At 45.4% G+C, this 26,646-nt stretch overlaps 1 protein-coding gene across 1 annotated transcript in view; it reads right to left on the bottom strand.

The window, feature by feature from the left end:
- Positions 1-874: 874 nt before the first annotated feature.
- The window catches only part of LOC146186234 (uncharacterized), a 210,099-nt gene continuing 184,327 nt past the window's right edge, over positions 875-26,646 (bottom strand). Inside the window, exons 3-6 of the mRNA XM_084607104.1 lie at positions 8,661-8,702; positions 8,393-8,537; positions 5,386-5,644; positions 875-3,009 (exon numbers count right to left, since the gene is read on the bottom strand). Of these exons, the coding sequence (XP_084463230.1) occupies positions 1,345-3,009; positions 5,386-5,619 (1,899 nt within the window). The 5' untranslated portion in view covers positions 5,620-5,644; positions 8,393-8,537; positions 8,661-8,702 and the 3' untranslated portion in view covers positions 875-1,344. The remainder of the gene's footprint in view (positions 3,010-5,385; positions 5,645-8,392; positions 8,538-8,660; positions 8,703-26,646) is intronic.

Genomic DNA, 26,646 nt, shown 5'->3' with positions numbered 1-26,646 from the left:
TATTACTACTCGGATATTCCAACATGCATACTATACACAGGATCTCCAGAATTAATGTCCTTGTGGCTATCTGGAACTAGTCTGAAACCTTCTAGAGAGAGCTCCAGTCGCTATCTCAAAATGTTCTCAAAACAGCTCTCTTACGTACTGGCTGCTCTTTTTACACTACAAAAAGACGTTCACGATAATTCGCAAGGAATCGAAATTTTGATTATCACAGGTGAGCAAACTGCGACTGGATATGCTACTAAGGACTGTTCTCATGGCAAAGAGCTTCTAGGCAGATATGAGTCATATGACCAACAAAACATGACAGAATATAACGCAACTAATTTTGTTTCACAGCTACCTCACTCTGATTCCATCCATGCCTTGGTAGAAGATGAGATGTTCGAAAATTCGCCGATAGCGGCAGTTTTATAATCGAAATCGGCCGTCGCCTCATTACGCTCATTGCTTCCGAACGGGCGAGTGGAACCCAACATGCCGCAGGAGAGAGCAATGTCTCCACCCTGAAAGCGGAGGCGAAATGCATCGAGGCACCCTACGTCTTTGGTGGAAACACTTCCCTTCTCTAGGGTCACACGCATGCCTCCACGATCCTTACGTACATAGAACTGCTTGAACACTACAAGTTACCTGGTCGTTCGCTACCAGCTCCTTCTGTCCCCTTTTCTACCGAATAAGTGGCAACTTACCGCCGCCTACAAACTAATACTTTTCTTTCACCATCTCCTCAACATCTGGTACCCATCCCTTTATTCCCCTGACGCCTTGGGTGACGCCATAATGCGGCGCCTCTTGCATTTATCAGCTTTGATTTTGATGACGTCCGAGGGATTTTAATGGAGCGGAAGAATGGCGAGACAGAGGCGAGAAATCTTTTATTCAGTGTTAACGCTTCGTAAACCTCCGATCAGAGATTTGTGTCCACATCCTGTGTGTATATAGTGTATGTTCTTTGCCAAAGGCTGAAGGTAAGTGGTAATAGTGTTAAAAGCTCGGGTTTGATGCGGCATAAAGACCGCATGTAAGTGTTGTGCGCTTGAGAAAAATGTAGTAACATGTGAGAGCTCACGTCCCGCACCATGCATATATTATTAACGCTTCAATGCTTCCAGGAACCCAAGCAATTTCCTCCTGTGTTATACAGTAAAATGGTAATGCGCACAAAACTTAATTCTATGAGCCACACAAGAAGAAAGCAATATAAAGCACACACAGTACTTCAATGTGTATAAGTAACAAGAATAGTGTAGTGTTTGCTATGGAAGCAAGATAACCCCGCTATCGGGAAAAGTTCAAACTCTTACTGTCTGGAGGGGACACGTCTTGTTGCCAGTGTCAATTAGTGCATAAATCGGAGACATCTTCTGTGTAACGTTGCTCACCGGGAATAGCACTGCACACAAAGCACGCGGACATAGGTTCGCCTCTTTTACAGCCAAATGACCGTGAAAATTCTGGCGCGTGTCGCAGGAGTTCGCTGCAGAAATGGCGAGCCGTCAACGTCCCGCACTCTGTATAACACCAAATAACGAAGAACGCTTGCTCTTCAGTCAAGCCCGCCAGCCTGGATTGGGTACCTGATTGATGCGAATCGCGGAGGGAGTTAAGGGCCATCCAAGCCGTCTTCAGCGAGATGAGGTTCAGCAGCTGCCTGTAGCTGTCGCCGAATGCCCTGTGCCGGCTGGCCTGCTCCGCTTCAAGACAGCGTGCGCCGCTAACAAACTCATCACTGCGAGCTTTATGGGCAACGAAAGCATCGTTAGAGAAGAGCATCGCAGACAGTGCGACTGCAACCTGAAAGCCGAGGCCAGCGTACTTGAGGGACAGTGGTGCGTCCACGTGGTACAACGGAATTTCCATCGCGTAAGGCATCACTGTAACTTGGTAGGAACCCTCGGCAGGCGCAAAGATTTCCTGCCATTCTTGGGGAGCAAGATGAGGCCGTACATCACCGACAGTAGAGCGGTCGAGGCCTTCCATGGCGAGCCTCCAGTCAACCATAATGCTGCCGGTCATTTTGGTGTACGACGCGAACGCCGCTTGTAGTCGCAGGGGCGATGACTTGAAAACCTCTTTTAACAGCTTCTGCGGATCACTCGCTAGGAACGCGGCCACCCTTTCTTCCCGAACCCAGCCAGTGGCGATGACTCCCATGACAGAGCGGATGCGGGCACTGATCTGTGACAAGTCGATACGCGCGTTAGGGTTTGCGAGGTCTTCCACGTGCGGCGCGTAGAAAGCGTAGCCAAAAGCGTTGTGCGCCATATTGAAGCACGACTGTCGGTGCGCTTGCAGAGCCTCGTCATAGCTGCTGTGGGCATTCATGATGGCATCAGCGTTGGTCATCGACGATATAAACACGACGGTGCACCAGGAGATGAACCAACTCGAGTAACGTTCTCCTATCTTCTCATTTAGGGCGAATACGGCTTTAACGAACAGAAGATTTTCGACATGGAGGCGCACACCTGGAGCTAGCTCTCCGAACACGGTACTGAGGGTCTGGTTCCAGCGGTCGGCAGTGAGAAATGGGGTCACGGTTGAGGCGTTACTCAGGTCGAATTCTACCGAATGCTTGCTCGCTGACGCGAGGTACGTTCTCTTTAGGCTCGAAACTGCCGGCTTCTCAATCTCCAATAGCGCAACAAAGGGAATAGAGTCTGTCGCGTGTGGAAATAAACTACCACGGAGTAAATTGTAATGCGATTCGTATCTTTGTAGCTGGAGAAGCCGTTCTCTCATTCTCATAACTGTCTCGAAGTTTCTTGATGGTGAAATTCGTACCACTGGAGCGTCGTCTACGCTGTTGTCGGCTATAATTTGAAGAGGCATGTCCCACCTTGCTTGAGCGCTGAGGCGCACAACCAGATTCAGCAAGTCAGGGTTACTCTCTAGATTCGGCCACTCTGACCCTACGTCGGCCAACAGCTTTCTAAGCTCCTCAGTCTCGGCCTTTTTTCTCACGACGATGTTGTCGCATGCCTTGAACAGACGAGCAGCCTTTCGGAAGAGAAGAAAAAATTACGATTTACGGTACAGCAATCAAGATCGCACAAAACGAAGCTCTACCGTATATATGAGTTTGCGGTCTGAGACTAATACAAATTTACTCCTATATGATAATTTCGCTCACGAGGCTTGAACACTGCGGAAAAAAAAGAAAAGAGAAAACGTCAGTTGATAACAGAGTGCTTTAAAAATGTATTTCTCATTCCGAAGAACATTCAGAAGAAGTAATTAACAATAATGAAAAATTAGAAACACATCTGTATACAGTACAAAGCCGAAGTTAAAAATACTGCAGTAATCACAATGGAAGTAAGATTAAATTGTTACAGAACTAGCACGCGAATAATTAGCCCTCAAAGAATTAGTGCATTTCGAAGATAAAAGAAAAGTAATAAAAACTTTAAAATTCTCAGCATGGAAGATGGGAAGATGGTAAGATCTTAATCTATATTCGAAAGTAATTTAAGACATGGCTATCATGCTGTTCTGGATTAATGTTAACAGACTCGTACGACTGCAAGTCGTGCTTATTATTGGGTAAAGGCTCCTTAATGCAGATATTAGATATGTTCATTGATTAGATCCTTGAATAGATGTGTGTCTAAATTTATACCTTACGCAGTATGTATAGATTTTATCAAAAGTTTACTGCCCAGAGGGTTTGCTTTTAAGCCGTATAATATGACTTCTGTAATAATCGTGGAAGTCATAGCCATTGGAGAGGGTAGGACGAAAAATCTTCTTGCCTCCAACAAGTATGAAAACCTTGGAATGCATTACGATCCACATAGTATAGCTCAGAAGTAGACCCTCTGGGCTGTAAACCTTTGATAAAGGCTGTACATTCTGCGCTTCGTATGCAAAGTGCAGTTGGTTTTCAGGACAACGTTTTCTAAAACGGATGGCTGCAAGGATGCTTAACTTGCAAAATAAAGGAGCAGCACACTGAAGGCTTGATATTCCAGCAATATGCGTTGTGGTGGCTGGACCATGTTTCTTGTTACCTACTTAAATAAATTAGTTGCTATTTAGCGTCGTCTTCTGTCCTTGTCTCTCGTGTCGTCTTTTTTGAGCCAAAATAACTATGATCAAGGCATGGTCAATCGCGAATTGAGCTCGAAATCATTCAAAAGTTTCCTAAATTTGCTTTTGTGCTGGCGACGACAATGTCGTGGCAAATTAGACTCGTGATGTTCTCGCAGCTTTGGCTTAGGCTGACAAATTTTACGCTTGCACAAGAGAGAATTTTTTAATAGCGCACTAGTCGGCGTATACGGACAAGTAATGTACTGCAGTTAGAGTAGAAATATTTACGTCGATGTGATGAGACAAATCATGAGGCATACTTGCGGAGCTCTGTTGGTTTGCCTTTTATTTATATAAGAAATAAAGGACACCTTATTTGCATATCTAAATAAACGTATTCATTTTATTTTCGTAGATATTAAACATCTTTGCATCTTCCAACTAGAAACATTGCCCTAGGTCCGTCTTCAGCGCCATTATTTGACAATAAGCGAAACGCTTGTGAGAAGCGGGAGTTGCGCAAATTCACTAACTGTGCTTGTGATGGCTGCTGGGATTACCTATTGACTTAGCGGCATGCATGTAGATATGGGTTACACTGTTCGTCAACCATTTCTAGACAACAATGTTTGCTTTAAGCAATATAGTCGGGCACATAAGATACCTTTGGATCTGACAACAGTCTCAGAGTAAGAAGGACCCTCCTCCTACTTCCTAAACAAATTTTAAGTTACGCCCCGCCGTGGTGGCTCGGTGGTTATGGCACTCGACTGTTAAGCCAAAAACGCGGGATCACATGCTGGCCTCGGCTGCCGTTTTTTCGTGGAGGCCAAGGGCAAGGCGCCCGTGTAATCCGCGATGTTATCGCAAGTTAAAGAACCTTAGGTAGTAGAAATTTCCGAAGCCCTCCTCTACGGTGCCTCTTGTAGTTTGAGTCGCTTTGGAAAGTTAACTAAACCAAACCAAACCAAACGAAGATTTAAGCGGCGGTTGTGCTTTATAAGTTGGTAATTACCGCATGAAAACAATCTTTTTAGCCTGGTAACAATTTACCAACCTTGTGCATATATATGTGCATGTGTGACATGTGTCTTGTGTTGTGTTGATTTGTGATATGAAACTAAGAAATGTTAACAATTATTTGGCTGCCGAAGTCGCAGTCAAGTCAATAATCAAAGCTCGTCTAGATGTGATGCAGAGAAGAGAACATTCTTTTGGCTAGAAAGATAACTAGCTATTATTGATTTGCAGGGGTCAAAATGTTTATCGGATTATAGAATGATTCCCCGTTTCCTTGTCTTCAGACAGCCACACTCGTTAAGGTGGCTAAGGCGCACTCACCGCCAATGCGACCAGGGATGGCGTATCGCCGCTTCGCACCAGTTCCTCGGCGGCGGCCACAACGTGCTCTCTGAAGGCTCGAATTGCGTGCTCCCTCCCAGAGAGCGGCTGACCTCTGCGCCTGCGCGTACACACGTAGTCGTGGAAGTCATGGCAGGGGCTCACCGACCGGTTGGTGATGTCGCCGAGGAGTTTGGTGTACGCCTCGCAGGCGACCCCGGAACACAGGGGCATCGGCGGTCTCCCGCTAGCTCTCCACCTGCAACAAGGGGCATGGAACAGGAATTGAAGGGGATTTTATGCCAGGTACTATAAACCACGGGAGTCCAACATTAATTGCAGTGTGTCTGGTGTACGGAGTTTGAGTGCACCCAGCGCTGACACTTCTGCGCCACTAACAGACAATGCCTGTAAACGATCGACATTCATTTGGACAGCCCTTCACTTGTCCATGTTGGACGAGGATGGCAAGGTGGGGCTTACGTAGTAGAGGTTCTGAGAATTTAATGAAGGACACCATAAATTTTTTACGAAACGAATGCTGCCATTACCATACCATGGCTTATGAAGGATATATTTCAGAAAGCTTCATGACGGGGCCTGGTAAGCTGGAACACTGAATTACTAGTGAGGGATGGACGGAGAGGTCAAGGGCGCCCTGATAACGTCATTTCTTTTATCAGCGCTCAGGAAGCTGCATCCTGGTAGTACTGTAGGCGGCAGGTATGGAGCATCCTTCACACCACGGGCCGATCGATTTAAACTCAATTGCACTACTGGCAGTGAGTCTTTGAAGCATTCTAATAGTAACGTTTGGTTTTTGTAGACGCCGTAGTGCAAAACTGAGAAAATTCATACCACACGGGGTGCTTTATCGTGCTCTGACATTTCACAGCACACAGGCCACTTGATTTTAGCCTCCATCGAAAAGCGGCCGCCGTGGACGGGATTCAATCCCTTATTTTCAGGTGAAGCAGTTGCATTGGAATACTAATAGAGGTCACTTTAAAAAAAAAGTAGGATGCGAAAGCAATTACGCTGAGCGACGTTTTAATTTTTTTTATTTGTTCAGAAGGCTACTAGCTTCAAGGATGACGATTTCTAGAATACATTTAACTGGCCTCACCTGCGTATCACACCCGAAAGTACTCTAGATTTTGAGTACAAGACTAACAAAGTGCAGACTACCTATTTCGGTGAATAAACGTAATTCAGAGTAACGCTTGAACCAAATATAATATTGAGCGCTTAAATCAAGCAGGTTGCATTGCTCAGCTCAAATACTCTGGACACCAAGGGACAGATTAAAGCACTCTACCTCAATGCTTACACTACCTTCGTCCGTCAGTCATTGTGGTATGCTACAGAGATTCGCCACATTGCAGGAGTTGAAACGAAAGGCTCTCCTATAAAACAACCACTTGTTGATGAGAATGCCGAAAGCAAGAAATGAAGATACTAGCGTTGAACTAAATGATCTCTCTAATGGGCTAACTTGCACCCCCGAAATAACTAAACGATTCGGGGGCGACAATAACGGCTAGTGTTTTCGGTGGTCTTGAAACTACGAATGCTCGCAGCATATCGCAATGCTCAATTGAAACTCGTAATAGTGACTGAAAAAACCAGGAACATTGGGGAAACAAGCGCTAGTGGCTGGAATCATTCGAGATACATTTCGGCGCTCTTGCATAAAAAAGAAAAAATTAAAGCCACGTCTCAGAGACACAGAGCATAAATAACAAGAGCACAACGCATTCTGTGCGGTATACCCAAATAATAAGGCCACACGCCAGCAGCTGCCAGCAGCAAAAATAAGGATTACGAGGGTTCGGGGCAATATCTATAAGCCTGTGGAAGACTAGTTTCTGTACGGAGTCTTTTTACGCGATCAGGCGTTCAATGTTTTGAGCGGTGTTAAAAGACATTGCCGGAATATTCGATTTCATGCAATTGACCGCAATGGTAGAGTAGATCTCAGCTCTAAATTGCAATAGAATGTCGCACGAATAACAGGAAAGAAAGAGGAAGTAGCAGTTTTCAGTCCCGGGAGAGAACAAATGCATATCTCTAATTATTAACAAAATAATTCGTTACTGGAATGCACTGCCTTGTCAGGTGGCTAATTCAACATCTATGGATACATTTTTGACTAGTATGTTTTCCTGAGGATAATATCTGCTCGTACTTAGTACAGCACAAATCTTGGAGACTGTCTCTGACAGAGCAAAAATATCTCTAGAGCACTGTATTAGCCACGTGGTAGGTGCAATTGATTGAACATATTTCTCAGTCGTATTTATAGAGGGTTCAATGCATACCATCAATATTACCAACAGCTAAAGGAGGCTGGTGTACTGTTAACATAAGTTTGAAACCTTTTAGAACTGCTGCATCCATGGCTTGTAAAGAGTAGTATGGGGAGGGGGCAGGGAGAGCGAAAATGTAAGCCTCGACTGTACCCAAAGTAACGTTGCTGGTGTCGCCTCGCTCATGTCTGATGGTCAAGACCAAGTAAGAAGAAACAAACGGGGCAGGTAGGGGCGTTGAGCTGAGGGCAATTTCCTAGAGGGAAGGGACGGGCGTGTGAACTCTTCTGCAACACATCCTGCCGGGTAGGTTGTGATATGCTAGATGCCAAGTGGCTGCAAAATACCACTAAGCTTCAGTCAGGTCAGCTTGCATTACTGAGCCTGTCGTCGTCCATTGGAAATGAAAAACTGGGCACGAATTCACCAATTTTTTACACTGATACTCCCGTCATCAGTTTCGTTAGGCAGAAATGAACCTCAGCGCATCTGAATGCATAACTATCTTGGAGAAGTGGCTAAATTATGGGCTTGCCAAAACCTTTGGGCTTTTCCTCGACGTGAAGTGTGCCAGCGTGGCAGAGATTGTTGCCCTTACCTGATGCAAACGAAAAGTGCTGTGCAAGAGAGCGTGACGATTACACTGAGGGCCACTGTGCCGGCGGTGCTATGGTTGCGTGGGGACTGCCGACGTTCACCTTTGATCCTGACGTCGGCAGCCTCCATGAGCAGACTCGGGTCTTCTTGCTCTGCGGGTCTTCTTCTTCGATTGCTCCCAGAGGCTTAGGCGCGCGACCTGCTGCCCTTTATCCTCATGCGCACCTACTGGTCGCGGCACGTGCTCTGCAATTCGTTAGCGTACGTATTTGAAAATCCTAGACCATGCAGCCTGTGTACGTGTAGTCAAGTCGCTTCTTCGAAAGCAACAAACATTATGAATGGAAATAAATAAATTATTATTATTACCTGTCACACATAAACGGCGGTGCCAACCAAGGGCATCTGCTCCTGAAAGGAATGAAAGGTTATCATATATTATGATACTGTTACATGGTCACGTGATTGTACTACCTCGAAGACGTATTATTCTCCCCGACATTCTAAACCCACCTCACTCGTCTTTCTACGATCCTTTCTGTCTTCCGCAACGCCGGTCTCCAGTTGAATTAAATCAATTAATTGTGGTTTAACTCTGGTTAACTCTAATTGAGTTGCGATAGCAACGGCGAAAGCTTCCTTTGCCTGCCACATTGGTCTTCTGTCACGCCCTATCAGTGTAAGATGCTACATTACTGAGGACACTTAAGCTCATCCTTTAAGAGTATAACGTGAGAACGTAAGCTACCAGCCCACATATAAATGAGAAGGGTTTAATGCTGCTCAACCGAATGTAGAGTTAAAGCATTAGCTGCCGGTGCCCGAGCGTTCTTATTCTTCTTCCGCCTCCTCCTACTCCTCTTCTTCTTCGCGGCTGTTCAAGGTCAACCGTGGTGACCTGCCGTGAGCTAGGCGACGGGTCGAAACCTGGCGCAGTATTGCTATCGCAATAAAAAAATCCAGCTTGAGCCAACGCCAGATAAATGTCCTTAGCCACTTGGTGGATGCCACAGGGGTAAAGTTTGACCCTGGTAAAGTCCGTGCCGTCCATGATTTCCCATCTCCGCGTTTCACAACTGATGTGTGCAGTTTCCTCGGCTTGTGTTATTTCCAACGGTTTAACCAGAACGTCGCCGACATTACCCGTCCGTTGACCGCTCTCCTCAAGAAGAATGCGCCTTTCTCTTGGAGCCCTAATAAAGCTCGCGCCTTTCAAGCCCTGATTTCGGCTCTCATCGCTCCACCTGCACTGGCCCATTTCAACCCTTCGGCACCTACAGAACTTCGAACTGACGCCAGTGGCCATGCCATTGGGCAGCATGGCGTCTTCAGTGTAACTGCCTATGGCAGCCGCCTGCTATCTCCATCTGTGCGCAACTATTCAATTACCGAACGGGAATGCCTCGCATTTGTTTGGGTGTTGACTAATTTCCACCTTTACTTGTTTGGGAGGCCCTTTCGCGTAGTGACTGACCACCATGTCTTTTGTTGGTTGTCTTCCCTTAAGGATCCTACCGGGCGCTTAGGTCGCTGGGCTTTGCGCTTACAGGAATACACATTTGATATCGCCTACAAATCAGGCCGTTTGCATCAAGACGCTTACTGTTTGTACAGCCATCTCGCTGATCCTCCTGAATTACTCGACTGTACTGCTGACGACTACGCGTTGTCCATCACGGATGTTCTGCGCATCGGCGCCGAACAAAGTTTTGACCCTTCCCTACGACCCATTATCGACCAGCTGCACGCCGACAACTCCGATTCCTCTGTCAATATGCTCGTGCTGCGTGACGATACATTGTTCCGACGCAAAATGCGCCCAGATGGTGCGGAACGTTTGGTCGTTTCCATACTCACCTCCGCTCTACTGTTTTGGCCTAATGTCATGACGCCCCTACAGCAGGACAGCTGGGAGTGTCACGCACGTATGATTCCGTGCGCCTCCGATAGTTCTGGCCTGGCCTTTATTGCTCTTTTCATCGCTACAATGCAGCTTTTGATCTGTGCCAGCGTCGAAAGAAGCCGCAGCTTCAGCCCAGCATGCATAGTATGCCTTATGACAAGTTAGCAAACAAAGAAAAAAACAAAAAAGAAAGCGGTGGCTTTTTTGACGTAGTAGAAAGCGCCACGCTTCTGAGCAACGCCGCCGAATCACCGTACCGATGTGGCTTCGCACGGGTCACCGATAATGAAAGAATCACAACATAAATGGGTCAGCAGGATATACCTATGCACTTTCGCTTTATTCTGCAAGAGCGCGCTGGAATGCTGTTCTAAGCAGTTCCGACACCGCTCGCATGCTCCGGTTTATCTTGGGGGCCTGTATGTCAGTACTTATTGATCAGCCCTTCAAGACACAAGTCTGGTGAGGTCCTGAAAGAACACCATGATCACGCCGAGTGATTAGCTGGTAACCTGTTGTGGTTGTTTCCGTAGATGCAGTGGTACATACCCAAACTGGGGGATTGGTTACGGTTTGGGGTATGCTTAAGCAAAGAGTTATCCACACTGCGTGTTGGATATTGTCCCCGCTTGGTGATCAGTTCTCCCATTCGTACTGAGTCACGGTAAATTACTTTTGTGTAAAAAAAGGCTCACTATTTAACTGTCTCACGCCGCGGTGATAAATGATTCGCTAAAAATGTTGGCCGACTTACCCTGCAGCGTAGGCCAGATCTGATTTAACCACGCTAGAGTTGCGGTCGTATCTCCTGTTTAGGCTTTAATTCGGACACGCTCATTACTGTATCACATAATCTTATCTCCAGTTTAGGCTTCACTTCGGACACGTTCATTATTCTATCACATTATGTGAAGGGCCATCCTGCATAAATATGCAGTTTCGCTTTAACGTTACCTTTCGAATATGCCTACATGCAACGCTGCCGGAGGGTCAAATTCCCACCTCATACGTTCTGCAGAAGCTACAGCTCCTGTCAACAGGTTCATACAGGCAGACATCAGAGAAGATAATTAATGGGGCTGTAATGCTAGAGGACTAAAATCTGTGCTGAGCTCTTAAAATGCCGATGCCTTTGCTCGGAGTCAGCGACTGAAACAATTATTCTACGGCACCAACAGCGTTTGCAGTTCATTCCACTCTATTATTAAGCTGTACTTGGTTTCCGAATGTGGAACTCCTTATCGCTACTTCTCGTTGCTCTGTTATAGGGAATCTCAGTGGAGTGGCCTTCATAGTTTTATTCAAAGACACATGTTTTACGATATGATGCTAGTTGAACCGCGTAGGAGAGCTCGTGCTTTGTGCGGTATACTGACGGATGTCAGTATACCGCACTTTACAGAATTTTGGGGTATCTACTCCTTTAGGTCTGGTATTTAAGCCAGTATTTATGTGTACACCCGCGTCATTTCCTATAGGGTTCTTCCTGGCTGTCCTCTGCGTCCTCTGCGTCCTCTACTCCAATAACCTACAACCAAAAAACAAAAAACAGTGTACTGTTCAGAGAGAGAGAGAGAGAGAGAGAGAGAGAGAGAGAGAGAGAGAGAGAGACCCTTTAATGGAAAAACAGAGAATTTTGCCGGCGTTTAGATTATGCCCGAGGGAAACATGCGAGGTGAATTTAGAGTTTGTCAAGGAGTCCAATGTCTTTCAAATATGTAAATAAAAAGTTCATCGCGAGTCTCTGTTGCCTAGGGCAGGCTAAGGAACCTAAAACACTGTTCAGCTAACAAAGCGGTTGATAGCTCCCGAAGGTTGCAGAGCGTCTACCACCATTTACGAGAAGCCCTGGGCTGGAAAGCGCTGCACCTTTTCTGCATTTTACTCTAGGTTTCGAGCCTTCAGCGTAGCGCGGCTGGTAGCCACGCCTTACCCATGTGACGCTGTGACGTCGCACCCCACTTGTCACTAGGGTGAGAGCTGCGCTACCGACTCAAGCGGCTGGCAAGAGCTGCCAATATTTGTTTCAGCAACGTTAAATCCTTGTAATTTTGTTTTCATGTACACATCTACTTCGGACGACGTGATCTGCTGTCAGCTTTTTTTACAGCCTTTATACAGATCTTTTTAGTGTTATTTATTAACCATTGCTTTCTCTCATGCATTTCTCTACCATATATCTTTAATGTCCACACCCTACCCGAATGATTAGGTCTTAGAAGAATATCGGACACATTTGTCTTCTTCAACTTCGTTATTTAGTAGTGATATTTCATGCACTTCCAGCCACCGGCACAACTTTTGTGTTGAAGTTTGTAAAAAAAAAAGAGAAAAAGGACCAACTCTCTGTGGGCACTTTTTCTGGTTGTTTTTGCGAGGTCATAGTGAGAACGTATTCTTCTTCTTCCGTACACCTGCTCACACCCCATGGATGTATCGAATCAAGAGCGAAGAAGAGGATAGTCTTTTGCACGAGACGCTCCGGGCCATTCAGTCTGGGAATGAACGATTTTGAGTAATACGCAAATGTGCCATGGAGACCGGGACCAAGAAAGCCAGGGACATGCGCTTCCGTTCCACGACTTCTAAGGCGCTAGACGATGAAGGGGAAGGCGAGGTGCAGCTAGGCTACGACCACTCCGGTCCCCGCGACAGTGGCAGCACCGGCGCCAACGGGAAGCGGCAGTCTTTGGGCGGCGAGTCGTTTGTGCCGTATGTAGACGTCAAGGCCGACCTTATGGAAGCCAACATCACTAACCTGACCAGCAGCTACCGGAGCAGCATTGCATCACAGCAGAGCGCCAGAAGAGGCAAAGAAAAATGGCAGCCGAGCAGAACCCAGGTGGCCGATGCAACCAGCTCGTTGACCGACGACTCAAACGGCGGTGGCACGCCCACCCATGCGACGCCGCGAGTGCTTACGGCTACTCCGCCCAGTCCGTTGGTCACATCGATGGATATCCTCGTCGACGGAGAAGGAGAACCGAAGAAAATGTCCTTGTTGAAGAGAGTGTCCTCCCAGTTGAGGTATGTGGACACGTAGGAAGATGGCTTTCCATTAACGCTTCGAAAGTTGGGTCAGGTTGGGCGAGTCGGTGCAGAGAGACTATGGACATCGTAGAATCTATTTTTAAAACTACGAAACTTCATTACAGAGGCGGATTATTTTTAATACACCGCAAAACGTGGAGGGGAGCACGTCAAGAGCACGGCCCGAAGAAACGCATAAAAGCAAGAAACGTACGAAATAACTTTTCGTTTTGGCTTTCAAAAAAAAAAAAGGCGACGCTCTAAACAGGCACTACAGGAGGAAGAGAGACGAGACATGCGCAACGTGCATCTAGAAACAACGAGACTCAAACTGGGCACAGAAAAACATCTCAGCATATGATTAAGTTACTTTCATTTTTGTAAATCTCAACCGAGCTTCTACTTATACAGTCGAATTGCAAGTTGCGCATGTCTCGTTCATATTCCTTCTGTTATGGCTGTTTTGCGCATCGCCTTGTTGTTTAGAATAGTTACAACGCATTATAGATCCTAATAAGTTTCCTTCATCTCTAAAGGAAAGCATATGATAAACCTAATGTGGCTTATCAATAGACAGCAGTATTTTAATCGTTAAGAAGCGATTCCCGCTTGAAAATTATATCTCATAAATTACAAAGCACTTCAAAACAAAGTACAAATCTGTTAAAAGCAGCCTTGAAGGAGTAATTTGCAGTGTTAACGTCACGAGTGCGATTGCAATGGTGAGAAAATGATTAAGTGCAATTTTCGCAGCCATTGACGCGTCTTCAGTACTCGGAGAAGGCTTAACATACCAAAAAATTTCAAAAGTGAAATTTTACAGAGAATAAAAGTTGGCTAGAGGTGTCAACATCGTGGCCTCTCAAGCAGCACTAGGAACCAAATCAATATAGCGGACGTGGAAAAGCGGCGCCGACATCTCTTAATTATTCGCGTTACGCACAATGACATCGTGTTAGGAAAATCGCGTTTGGGCAATACGTTGTTGGGAGGAAAAATGAAAAAGAATCGAAAAGAGGTTTGAGAACTCGAAAGCGCAATAACAACCTCGCTCAGCGTAGAAAGCAACCACGTTTAAAGGGAAGGGAGGAAGGTTGGATTGAAAGAAGGCAGAGAGAGAGAGAGAGAGCGCTGAAGTGCACAGCAATTTTGACCACCTGGGCATCCTCAAGGTCCGCTGACATTTTACAATGCAATGGTGCACTTGGCGTCTCGCTTCCATTCAAGCGTGGCCACCGCTAACGTGTTCGGACCAGACTGTACTTCGGCCTCCTCAAGCATGTTCCCTTGTATTTTTCAAATCGTCGCTCGTTTGCCGGCATCTAACATGACGAACAAAGAAAGGTTGGTCACTGTGCGCGGTGTAGTCACATGTTCGCTGACACGGCCGGTAGAAACCTGTACCGAAGGGCGTACAAGTACCGACTATGACAGCAATGGGCAGTGCGCGCCATCTCAATTAAAACTCTGACAATAACTGCAATAAACCCAATGTTCGCCATTGTAATAAAATGACGGTAATAATTGTGATTGGCCCAGTGGTGCACTAGCCCAGTGTTACGAGATCCGGTATACCTGAGCGCTGCCGATTCCTCCATCATTGCAGCACCTCATCCTACTCCCTCGACGAGCCTCTGAGCCAGGTGTCCATCGCCATCTTCTCAATCTGCTTCCTATTCGTGGTCGTCGCCTGTACCGTGATTGTCTACTCGTGCGGGACTGGACCCTGCAACGAGACAGACGACACGGAGGCGGCGAGGAACCGCACAGTTATAAAGACGCCGACCAGCACCTATGGGAAAGCAAGCGGCAATAATAGCGGCCACGTCAACGTATTGCCAACAAAGGGACTGTAGCACTTCCCTGTATACGCCAATTGTGACGTAAAAAGAAACTACGAAACGAAGGGGTCTGTTGTAATTTGATGCGTGTAGACGATTTCGCGCCTGACTAGAACTAAGAGGCGCATTTCGCGAAGGGCTGCCGCCGACCACAAGTATAAGTCCGTGTAGTGCGTGGAGGCCTACGCGTATGCGAAATAAGCATGGGTAACTGCTGTTTTCGCGCGTGTGGTTGATGTCGCCCATTGTTGCAAACCCATGGCTATGGCTCTTCTCGAAGCACAGTGTTAACGTGCTCCTTCGAGTGTGAAACAACCTGTATATATGCGGCTTACACCTCAATCTTGCTTGGGGGTTCACCTCTCTGTGCCTGTGCCCAATTTTGCGATTGCCAGACAGAGCTGAAAAAGCAGCTGTACTAAGGTTTAGTTTTTCTAGGCATCACTTTCAATTTTAGACAACTGTCGAGTATTTTCACATTGACTGGAATTGTCTCAGGTGCACTTTCGCAGTCGAGGTATTCCTAAGTTCTTTCTGTGCTCACAGCAAGTAGTTGAATACCATAAAATAAAAATGTGGAGCTTTCTTCATAAAAGACTACAGGCGTCATGAGGGAGGGCGTTCGGAATGCTGACAGCAAAGGTAATATGTTATGGTATGTAAAAATAAAACATGGCCGTCATAACCAAGTTTGTGTTGAAAAAGGGCTTGTCCAGAATTAATGTAAGACATGAAAATTTTGTGCCGCAAGTAATTGCTGGAACGCATAAAGAATAAGGGGAGAAGACTTGCGCCAAAAAATGTCGAAGCTCGCGGACTAATTATATTCTGCTGTTACACATTTTAGCCCTACTGCGTGGTTCTCGGCTACTTTTTTTTTAAGCCTCGCTCAAGCTCACCTCTTCTGGATACTAGAAAGTGTAGATATTCATCGCCATCCGGCACTCGAGCACGGAGGTACCACACCTGATAATTTAGTGATGATGATGACGCAAGTCCTTGTAAGCTAGCGTCACCTTTGGACCAACAGCAGTAAACCGGACGCAAAAGTGAAGTTATATTTTCAGTCGTAGCAGAAAAAACAGAAAAAAGAAAACACCTGGTGACGGGCTAACCAAAGCAGGAAGAGAGGAAGTAAAACATTTTTTATTGTTGCTTACCCCTCCATGTCAGTGTTCCGCGCCCTACACGACAGTCACTATGGGGAGACGTTCCGAGGTTACTGTTAGCCTGGTCTTAATAGCGGCAGAATAATTCTCTAGGACGAATCCTTCACTCGCATCAGCGCAGTGACGCACCGCGTGATAAGTCGCAAGCATTTGCAAACATCTCTCTATGCAGATTCTCCAGCTTGAGAAACTATCAGGAAGTTTTCGTTGTAGCGAGGCCCTTAACTTCGCGTGAAAATAAGGACATCTGCTTTATGGCTTTATTAACGAAGTTTAATGTTATAGAGTGCTTGCATAGGCATTACACACCTTATTCTATCTCGCATCGACGTACGAAACATTGCCCGAAAAGCATTCTATATTTCGCTACAGCGAGCCGAAGGAATGGGCCTTTGTGTTCTTTAAGAAGATGACACTGTACATAATGTTTTCCCTTCAACTCTTCAAGCATTTGCGTTGTTCATCTAAACATAAGATCAAACCACACGTCACTCACAAAATATTTACTGATGTAATTTTCACCGAACAACTTAGTGAGAAACAGAACATTTCCGGTAGCCATTTCTGAAAAGATTCTGGAATGCCGGTTAATGAACTCCAGAACATGCTATTTATGCAGCTTCTGTTCACGAAAAAGAGGCCTGTTGAACCGAATGCATATATAAAGAACTAAGCAGCGGCTTCAAAAGCAAAGTGCTTGGGTACGCTCGCAAGTCTGCCTACTCTTACCCTGCCAGATGTCAGTTCACTGGTACTAATAATCCGATCACACTGGAAGAAAAACAGAAAAAACGTCTTCTTGTGATGCGATAGCGTTTGTTTTTCTGTACGGGTTTTTTGACGTTGGCCTATGGTAAGGAGGGTAAGGAGTAGCAATAAGTGTCCTTAAGTATATGTATCTGCAATCATGTAGCGCTTGGTCGCGTAGGCGAAAAAGGACAACTGAAAGTTGTAATGGGATAAATAATCGCAGAATCGAGCAAGAGCCTAAAGCAAGTTTACTCTTTCCCTGAGAAAAGCTGCCATCCGCACTTACTAAACGTATAGCATGACCCGTCCAAGCATCGGTAATAAAATCCCTGTGTGTTTTCGCGTATACATTTCATTTCGTCCAGAAATTAAGTCCGAATGAATGCGCAAAAAAGGTTTAAAAACGTGTGCGCTGCATTTATTAGAAGTGATAAAGAAACGCGTGGTAGCACTCTGGTAGGGAGCCATATCTTGAGAGTACCGTGGGAAGGGCTGGGTGCGGATTTAGACGTCAAAACCTTAATTCTTACTCACGCTCAGTTTCGCGACTTGTGCCAGTGTGGGGCATGTTATTTTGTTTTTATTGCGAAAGCAACACTCCTACAGCCAAAGCGAGACCGTGGGTGTCCGCAGCTACACCGTGAAGAGACATAGCTGTCATGACATTTGATTTCACGTTACCCTTATGCCACGGGAAGGAGCTGCCAAATTGGGTCGCTCCTTTCATATGGGAGGGTGATATCGGAATCAGCCTGCCAGAACCGTTTGCATTCTTGTTACCCCTACGACACGCAGGCACGTTCATACGGCTTGGTTGAAGCGTGAATTTATAGGTGGGCTACTAGCTTATGCTCTCGCGTCATGCCCTTAAAGGATGACTTTAAGTGTCCCCAATAATGTAGCACCTTACACTGATGGGGCGTGATAGGGGAATGATGTCTTCCTCCGTTGCTTTCACAATTCAACTAGGGGTAACCAGAGCTAAAACACACTTAATTTTTGTTATGACACATGTACAACCAGGTACCCTTTCAACCTAACAACGGCTGGTGGAAATTTATAGTAATAGCCGTGACACATGTGTTGACAATGTGTTTCACATATTCCTCTGATGCCCACACAGTCGGGTCAGTGGGCTTCCAGAGTGGCGGGAAGGTTTAGTGTAAAGTTTCCGAATGTTTTAATTCAAATAAATTCAAATTTATTATATCTGCGTTACTATAAACTACAACATATACACACAGAAAGCAGTCCCAGAGTCAGTGACTGTATCGGCACCTCCTATGAATGACAGGTCAAGGTCAATATACAAAGCAGCAATAAATTCCCAGATAAATTAAACGTGGACTATAAATATGCAATATATCGGCAATAAAGACATTTTACATTAAACAAACTGAGCTGATAAGTTTAACAACAAATCAAACAGTTATAAAATATGAATAAAAAGGCAGAACAGTACACAGCTTAATCATCTGACTCCAGAAAAATACATGCTGCGCTGACTTGATAACACACAGTCGTTGTCAAGCATCAATGAATTTCTATTCATAAGGAGAAATGTTTAACTTCGGAGGCAAATCTGTTTTCTCAATCAATTTGATGATGGATGGTAATGCGTTCCAGACCATGATAGAAGAGAAATAAAAAATTCCCCATAATTTATCGTACTCTATAAAGTAATACATTTTTGTTTCTTGAAAATCGTGTTTTGTTATCATTTATTCGAGAAATTTGTAGAACAAGTGATAATGGAAGCTCGCAGTTTAGTAACTTACAGAATATAGTGAAATTATATTTAACGAATTCAGCGACTGCAAAGATTCCTTGGTTCTTTGTTCCCGGTTTTAGTGTCCAAAGGGAACTAAGAAGATGCTACACCTTTCTGTGATGGCCCTTTAGTGTTTTAGGATTTCCGGGTTGTATATTAAGGCATTTTACAATTGATTTGGGACTGCTCAAAGACCAAGGTTACCAAGATGTTCATTTCTCTGGGAAACGTATGCACAAACTCTCTTGTCACAACCCCTATGTTTAAGTATCCTGCGCAATGGTTATTGTTATGTTGTGGTTGTGATTGTGGAACTCAGGTAAAATATCAACTAGGGAGCATTTCAGCAATGTGAGTTGCAAGCTGCAAATGGTTTACTTTCATTGTACCCATATCTTAACGAATAAATGCATTTAAAGGCTACATTCTCAATTCGCATTGGACATCTATCCCGACATGGCACGGTTAGTATCAGATAACTTTAAGACATTCTCGTTCTGGTTAGTGTTACTTCAACTTTGAATAGACTTTTTAATTTGCTACTTCCACTAACGATATAGCGAAGCTACAAAATACTTTTCGAAAGCTTCTAGCTCGGCATCGATAACCGTTGTTGGACTAGCGACGTCATCTGGTGTATCCAACGCGCATCGCCATTTTGAATCGCGTTAGTGGCACCAGGTGACGCCACTTGTCTAAACAGTTGCCGTATACTGCTGTAAATGAGCTTTTTGTGTTTTGAACGACCATTGTTTCCTTTTCCATATCAAACTCATAATCTGTCACCTACATTGCTAATACGCTATGCACTATAGTTATTATTAGTTACCCACTTCAAGCCCCTACCAGAAGTGCATCTTGTATTGATTTCTGCTTTGCATGACGCTCGCTAGAGAATGCTTCTTCTGGCTAAACCGCGATGTCCTCACATCTGAAAATTCGCACAAATATCACATTTTGTCGTTAGTATATTTTGATAACAAATTTGTTTGGACACATGCCTGATTCAATCAGAAGAAGCCTGATGTTCCTGTCGCATGAGGCAGCGGCGAAGTAAAAGAAACAAATGTAACACTGGTGGCGCCATCTTGAGAAACAACCATCCTTGGCCTCTCGTGCTGTGACAGAGTTGCTGGAAGCAGCACAAGATAGCGCCTCCGGTGGTAGCGCTGGGAACAGCAGCTTTTTTTGAATCACATCGCATCGCCGCCGCCACCGCCGCCGCCGCATAGGATGGGAACATCCTATGCGGCGGCGGCCAAACCAAATTTGGTACTAAAAATATTAACGACAAAATTCCATTTATGTGCGAAATGTGAGCTGAGAGCACTCTGCGCTTTAGCGGGAAGAAGCATTCTACAGCGCGTCGGTTATTGTGCAACGCGCTGTATATAATCAGCAAGAACTGTGTGTTTTACCTCAGTTACCACATGTCTCTACTCGCTGTCCTGTGCGATAGCACAGGAAAACACGCGTGACTAACTAAGCTTCCTGATAAGCTGTACTTTGTTTATATCAACAAAACATGGGTAAACCTGCATGCATTATTCCTGTGTAATAATCTGCGTAACGCGGATTAGGCGACCAAACTTTTTTACTTTTCGATTTTATGTTTAATGACAGATTTGTGTCAGCTTCGAAGAAATAAATTCTGCCGCTAAGATTAAAGCTTGTCGACATTATGAACAGAATTTGTTGAGAACAAATGCAACAGTGTGCCGAATTAATGTCTGTTTGCTTGCTCCAAGTGGTGCACTACTCTGTCACCCATGTTTTTCTCCTTGATTTTGATGTGCCTGGTCTTCTGTTCGACTCTACACTTGAAGAGAGCAGCCGCCCAACGGTCCTCATTTCTTTGCGTGCTCCTGTCCGTATATTTCGGAACTCTCGGCCCGACATAATCGGTTATTTTTGATTAGCTTGCGATGGAAAAGAACTTTCACTTGTGTTTAAGGCGCCCGTAGGTGGATGTTGTATGCCGACTGCAGCTGCCTCTTGTCATAACGACACACACACACACACACACACACACACACACACACACACACACACACACACACACACACACACACACACACACACACACACACACACACACACACACACACACACACACACACACACACACACACACACACACACACACACACACACACACACACACACACACACACACACACACACACACACACACACACACACACACACACACACACACACACACACACACACACACACACACACACACACACACACACACACACACACACACACACACACACACACACACACACACACACACACACACACACACACACACACACACACACACACACACACACACACACACACACACACACACACACACACACACACACACACACACACACACACACACACACACACACACACACACACACACACACACACACACACACACACACACACACACACACACACACACACACACACACACACACACACACACACACACACACACACACACACACACACACACACACACACACACACACACACACACACACACACACACACACACACACACACACACACACACACACACACACACACACACACACACACACACACACACACACACACACACACACACACACACACACACACACACACACACACACACACACACACACACACACACACACACACACACACACGCACGCACGCACGCACGCACGCACGCGCACACATGCACGCACACACACATGATCCTCTGGTTTCCTTGGGTTTAAGGGCTGCCGTGTTCAAAGACAAAATATAGATAATTGGATAAAATTGAATAATGGAAGTCACCGCCTTGGTAAGGGGGACGAAAAGTCGGAGCGGAGTGCATACTGTTGCTCAGAAAGTACGCGCTTGTCCTAGGCGGCATGGCTGGCAAGATCAAAGGAATCTTCCGACGACACAGAACAGCTTGGAGCGCGCAATGCGCGTGGGCTAAAACACGAAATGAAGCCGCCGTTGGCGGCATGGTAAGAGACTCCTCATTAATAAGGGAGCAGAGAAGAGGTTCAATTTCACTAACCGGAACGTCGGTGGCAGAGCAAGGAAGGCCGCGTGGGGCGGAGGCCTCTCACGCGAATCTTCGGAAGTGCGAAAATATCCTAATTCAATATAAAGTATATGCTCCCGAATAACCTAATGAAAAAGAATGGCCTACTTACGGATCTCCACATGCAGGTATGTGGTTTCGCAGAGTCTTCTAGTATCAGACCTTGCTTGCACGAGTTTTTTTTTGTAGTACGGAGAATAATGGCTATTATTACGTTGCTTTAAGATAATAGAGGATAGACGCTCCGCTTTATAAGAGCTTGGTTTGCGAAAGTTCTCACACTATTGCGAATGCACCAAAAGCGAATGGTTATAATTTGACTTTTCCGCAACAACTTCGTTCGCAACACAATACTCGAATCAATAAATAAGCTCTGCCGTGCCATTGTGACCTACTGCCTAAGGCGCTGGACTGTTGATTGTGAGGAGGCGGGTTCAATCCCCTCCACCGTGGCTGCGTTTCGATGGAGGCGAAATGCAAGTGACCCGTGTAAAGTACGATATCAATGCACGTTAAAAAATCTCAGGGGTTCAAATTTTCCAGAGCCCTCCACTAGGGTTTCCCTCACAGCCGATATCGCTTTGGGATGTTTAATGCCGTAAACAAACCAAATGGGGCTCCACCATTGAGATGTCAACGGGCTAAAACGATGGGCGCATTGAGACCCTAACAAAGGCGAGCAGCGCAGAGAAAGTCAGGGAGGTGGACAAGGGAGGACCATCGCTAAGCTTATTGACTAAGGCGCGGAAACAAATGCAGACACTCAGATAACAGCTACAACTCTCATTCATTTATATCCTTACTGCAGGTTCGAAGGTGAGTCACATTCAAACTTATTGTCCATGCACTAAATTCTGAGTTAACTGGCCATCGAAGCCTACAGACTCCTGCTCACGGAGTGTCCATTCCTGATGGAGGCTTGGCCAATCAATCTTATTTCCACTTCAATTCCGTGAAATTTCGAGCTACTATAGAAACCTATCGCTTTATGAACACGTTCATGTACCAACCTCGAAGGATCCACACAAGGCAGCGCACAAGCACCGTTCCCCCTGGTTGAACATTCACCCCAGATGTCAGTCCAGTAAAAGAAAGGTAGTTGGAAGGAACAGAAGTCGAAGCAAATATTCGATATGTTCATCTAATACATTGCTATGTAGGTGATGATATAGGGGATGAATGTATAGATTAGAAACCTTAGTCACGATTAAAAGAAAAACAAGTTCAATAGACATTATAAAAGTAAATGTCAATGCAAAAGATTTTCTTCTTTTTTGAGCTGTCTTTTTTTACCGGTGCCAAATGCATAGTTTGTCGCATACTCCAGGCACGCATTTGCACCAAGAGAGTGCGTCGGTGATAACATAATAGCTGTGACAGCATTTCTGCTATACATCCATCCTGTTCAACTCATAACACTTTTCTCTAACATAAATGTTCCTTACTTTGCTTCCGGGCCTTAACAATGCTATCATAGGATTCTTTAGATTTTGATGTATGTATAACAAGCACCTAATAGGGACTGACAATAAAGGATGGCTAAGAGAAACCATCAATCCCGTTTCGAAGTTCCCCTTTGAGTGGCTTATATATATTTTTTTCGTCCGTGAATTTCTCCTGCGTTTTCATGACTGCCTGAATGAAAAGGCTGGGCTCTTATTAGCAAGCGGTGAGAAGCCGACTTGAGCAACGCCCTTCGAAATTGTAAACGCGATTTCTACTTCTCGCTCCGCGAAGGTTTGTGTGCTTGCATTCGAGAACGGCTGCACTTGTTCCTAATGCAATGAGTCCTGCGCTGTCGATCCAACGACATGCTAGTACACCTACCCCGCTAATGTTAGGTCGCCAACCTGTCAATTTGAAAACAAATTTTGCTCTGAGGTTGGATATCACTGCGGCTGTGTTAAGCAAAAGTTTTGAGAGAGGTAGCAGGATCGCTGCCTTCCTCTTGCTTTGCTCTCTCAGTTGAAGCTAGTTTTCTATTATTCCTACTTTTGAGCTGCAAAAGAAAGTATGCGCTAACCATAAAATAGTGCAAGTGCGCCTCCTTAATTCTTCGTTTTGTCGAAACATTTTCACTCAAGCAGGAAGGGAGAATATATACTTTCAAAGTAACAATTTTGTGCCTATTTATTGTGGTGGTAATGAAATCTTGCAGCACTGTAGCAGCTGTGTTCTAGGATTTCGAAATCAAATGGGCGCTTGAATAGAATGATTCAGTAGATAAGCTGCATTCCCCTTTCCACCCACTCACATGTTTACACCGCACAAGAAATAGTAAATCTATTACCCTCATTAACGGCATACTTCCTAAGCACTAACAAAACAGGCAATGCAGCGTTCTACATAGCTACAAATTTGCAGGCATGCTCTTTCTCGCGTTAGCGCTAAATGTTTAATGGCTCTTTTAGGAACGCTAAAGAAATAAACACTTCGCCTGCGTTCTTGCTGAAGTTGACAAACTATCACTGAACACTGACGTTATATCGACATCAGCCGCGTGCACACATCGGACTTGTCAATTACTTCCGCTCACCAAACTTCGTAATTAAAACGCCAGCTTGTGCCTATTACTGGAAGAGCAATAAACTTGTGCAAATCACCGCAATTGGTTTGTTCATAAACGCCTTCGTCCTAGCAAATGCGAGCGCCATGCTCCGTTCGCGAAGCACCGGCCCATTTTGCAGGCGTTCTTAAACTCAATGAATATGGCGTCGTAAACGCTGCTGAATGAGGCCCGCTTCGACTGTGCGCATTTCAAAGCTATGCGTGACGAAAGAGAAGAAGCGATAGCAAACGAAAACTGCTTCCAATGCTCAAAGCTTAGGAAATCCGCACAAGAACCCCATTGACTAGAACCTTTCATGGCCGCAGCATTCCCCCTGGTTTATGCTGTGCGAGTGCACGTGAAGGCCGCTCTAACATAATGGACCGCTCGTGTTTGGGCATTGCCGTGGCAGTACGCGCGCACGCAAAAGAAGTGCGTAGTTCTAGATACCGCTCATTAGGACGAGAAAGGAAACATACGCTTGGTGCTGACGACTGCGAAAAAAGTGCTCTTTGTTCTGGCTTCCAGCACTGCCTTAGCAGCAGCGAGTGGCTGCCCTTTCAACATCGTCAAATGGATCAGCCCCGCGAGGGTTTGCGATGAATCCAACTGTACGTCGCCCAGACGAGCACCTCGGCAATGTTTTCCCCTCTCTCTGCTATTGCTGGTGAAGAGAGGGCTACGTATCTATTTTTACACCCAAGAGAAAGTGGGACCAGGAGGCAAAGTTATGAAACGAAATAAAACCTATGCGTTTCCGGGTGCCGTCGAAATTGGCCAGGGCTAACATTACGGGCGTAAAAGCCAGCGTACGTGATCACGACGGCGCCGATACGTTGCCGTCGTTTCTGGCATCTCTACTTACAGTCCTCTAGCTAGGAACCAATGAAGGCTTTCCCCGAGTTCCCCATCAGAGGGCGAGTTCGATGAGAGAGCAGATGAGTGCGAACGTGCTTATCTTGAAATGTTCGTAGTCCTTGTATATTCACCTATACCTAATTAATTTTTTCACCTTTGTCTGTTATGTCGTTACGCTGAGACTAATATTCTGAATAAAACCATTTTGCGCTTCTTGGCGCACACGTCATGTAACGTGATTTAGTTGCATGTAAGAAAGATTTATGTGATGCAGAATCCAGGAAAGCCACCCGGAGGTAAATAACATAGTTGCGTATTTGAGGAAGATTAAGCCTGGAAATCGGCAACTCAACCAGGTAATACTGGTATGTTTGTGAGGCATGGTATTGAGACGACTGCTGGTCTTTTATTTTTCAATTTCACACGTGCTGTGGCCTGGCTTAGAAGACATGCCAGAGCACTAAAGCGCGGACATCAAGCCTTGTTCTGGAAACATATTGCACAATTGGTCCTAGTTATCTGTCGTCTAATGTTCAATGCGTATTGCTTCGGGTTGGTGTCGCTGTATGTGTCCACCATGCTTGCTGATCCTGTCGTTGTCGTTGTCTGCCGCAGTCACATTCAGAGGTCGTCTGCCGTAGACCCTCTACAATACGGTCGAGCTGTAAGTTTCTTCATGATCTGGCTCTTAAGCCTGGCCAATGGTACTGTGCCAAAACAGACGGAAGTATGGTATCTGTTGTCTAAGCCCCTACTCCTGAGGTCCACGTGAAAAGACGTTCTCTACAGACAGTTTCTAGAGAGCGTCTTAGCGTCAAGTAAACGGGAGCCACGCCCGATGCAATTCAAACTTTTGTAACACTATTCTATAAGGACCAGTCGGAATTCCCGAACATGCCAGTTCAGACTCATAACGCTAAGGAGAGCACCTACTCAAAATAAAAGCGACAGGAGAAGGAGAGGCCTCGGCCGATACCCGAGCGATTTATCGAATGTGCGAAAGCTAGCGAAGTGTTTATGCACTTATGTAGCTGCCACAGTGGTTTGGGGTCTCTTAGGGGCGCCGAACAAAACTGATAAGGAGCTTGCTTGATGGTTTACAGATTCACGAAGCACCCGGTCGAAAGATGTACAGAACAGTTGGCAAAGTGTGGCATAATATTCTGTACTTTGGTCGCAACGCCAAAGTTTTCTGTAGTTCTGTATTATTTTTCCTTATATTTCTGTAATTTCTCTCTAGTACTTTTCTGTTATCTGCAGTTCAATAGTACTAGCTTGTCTGTTGTAGCCGCACAAAATTCTAATGTTTTTGTCAAAATGTTTGTTCTGACGAGAAGTTATAACCGCACTGTAATTTCTCTCTAGTACTTTTCTGTTGTCTGCAGTTCAATAGT

Source organism: Amblyomma maculatum, chromosome 6, assembly GCF_055883805.1.
Source record: "Amblyomma maculatum isolate TAMU_Amacu chromosome 6, ASM5588380v1, whole genome shotgun sequence".
Classification (NCBI taxonomy): domain Eukaryota; kingdom Metazoa; phylum Arthropoda; class Arachnida; order Ixodida; family Ixodidae; genus Amblyomma; species Amblyomma maculatum.
The sequence above is the reverse complement of the archived record's forward strand: the minus strand, read 5'-3'. Positions and strand labels throughout refer to the sequence as shown.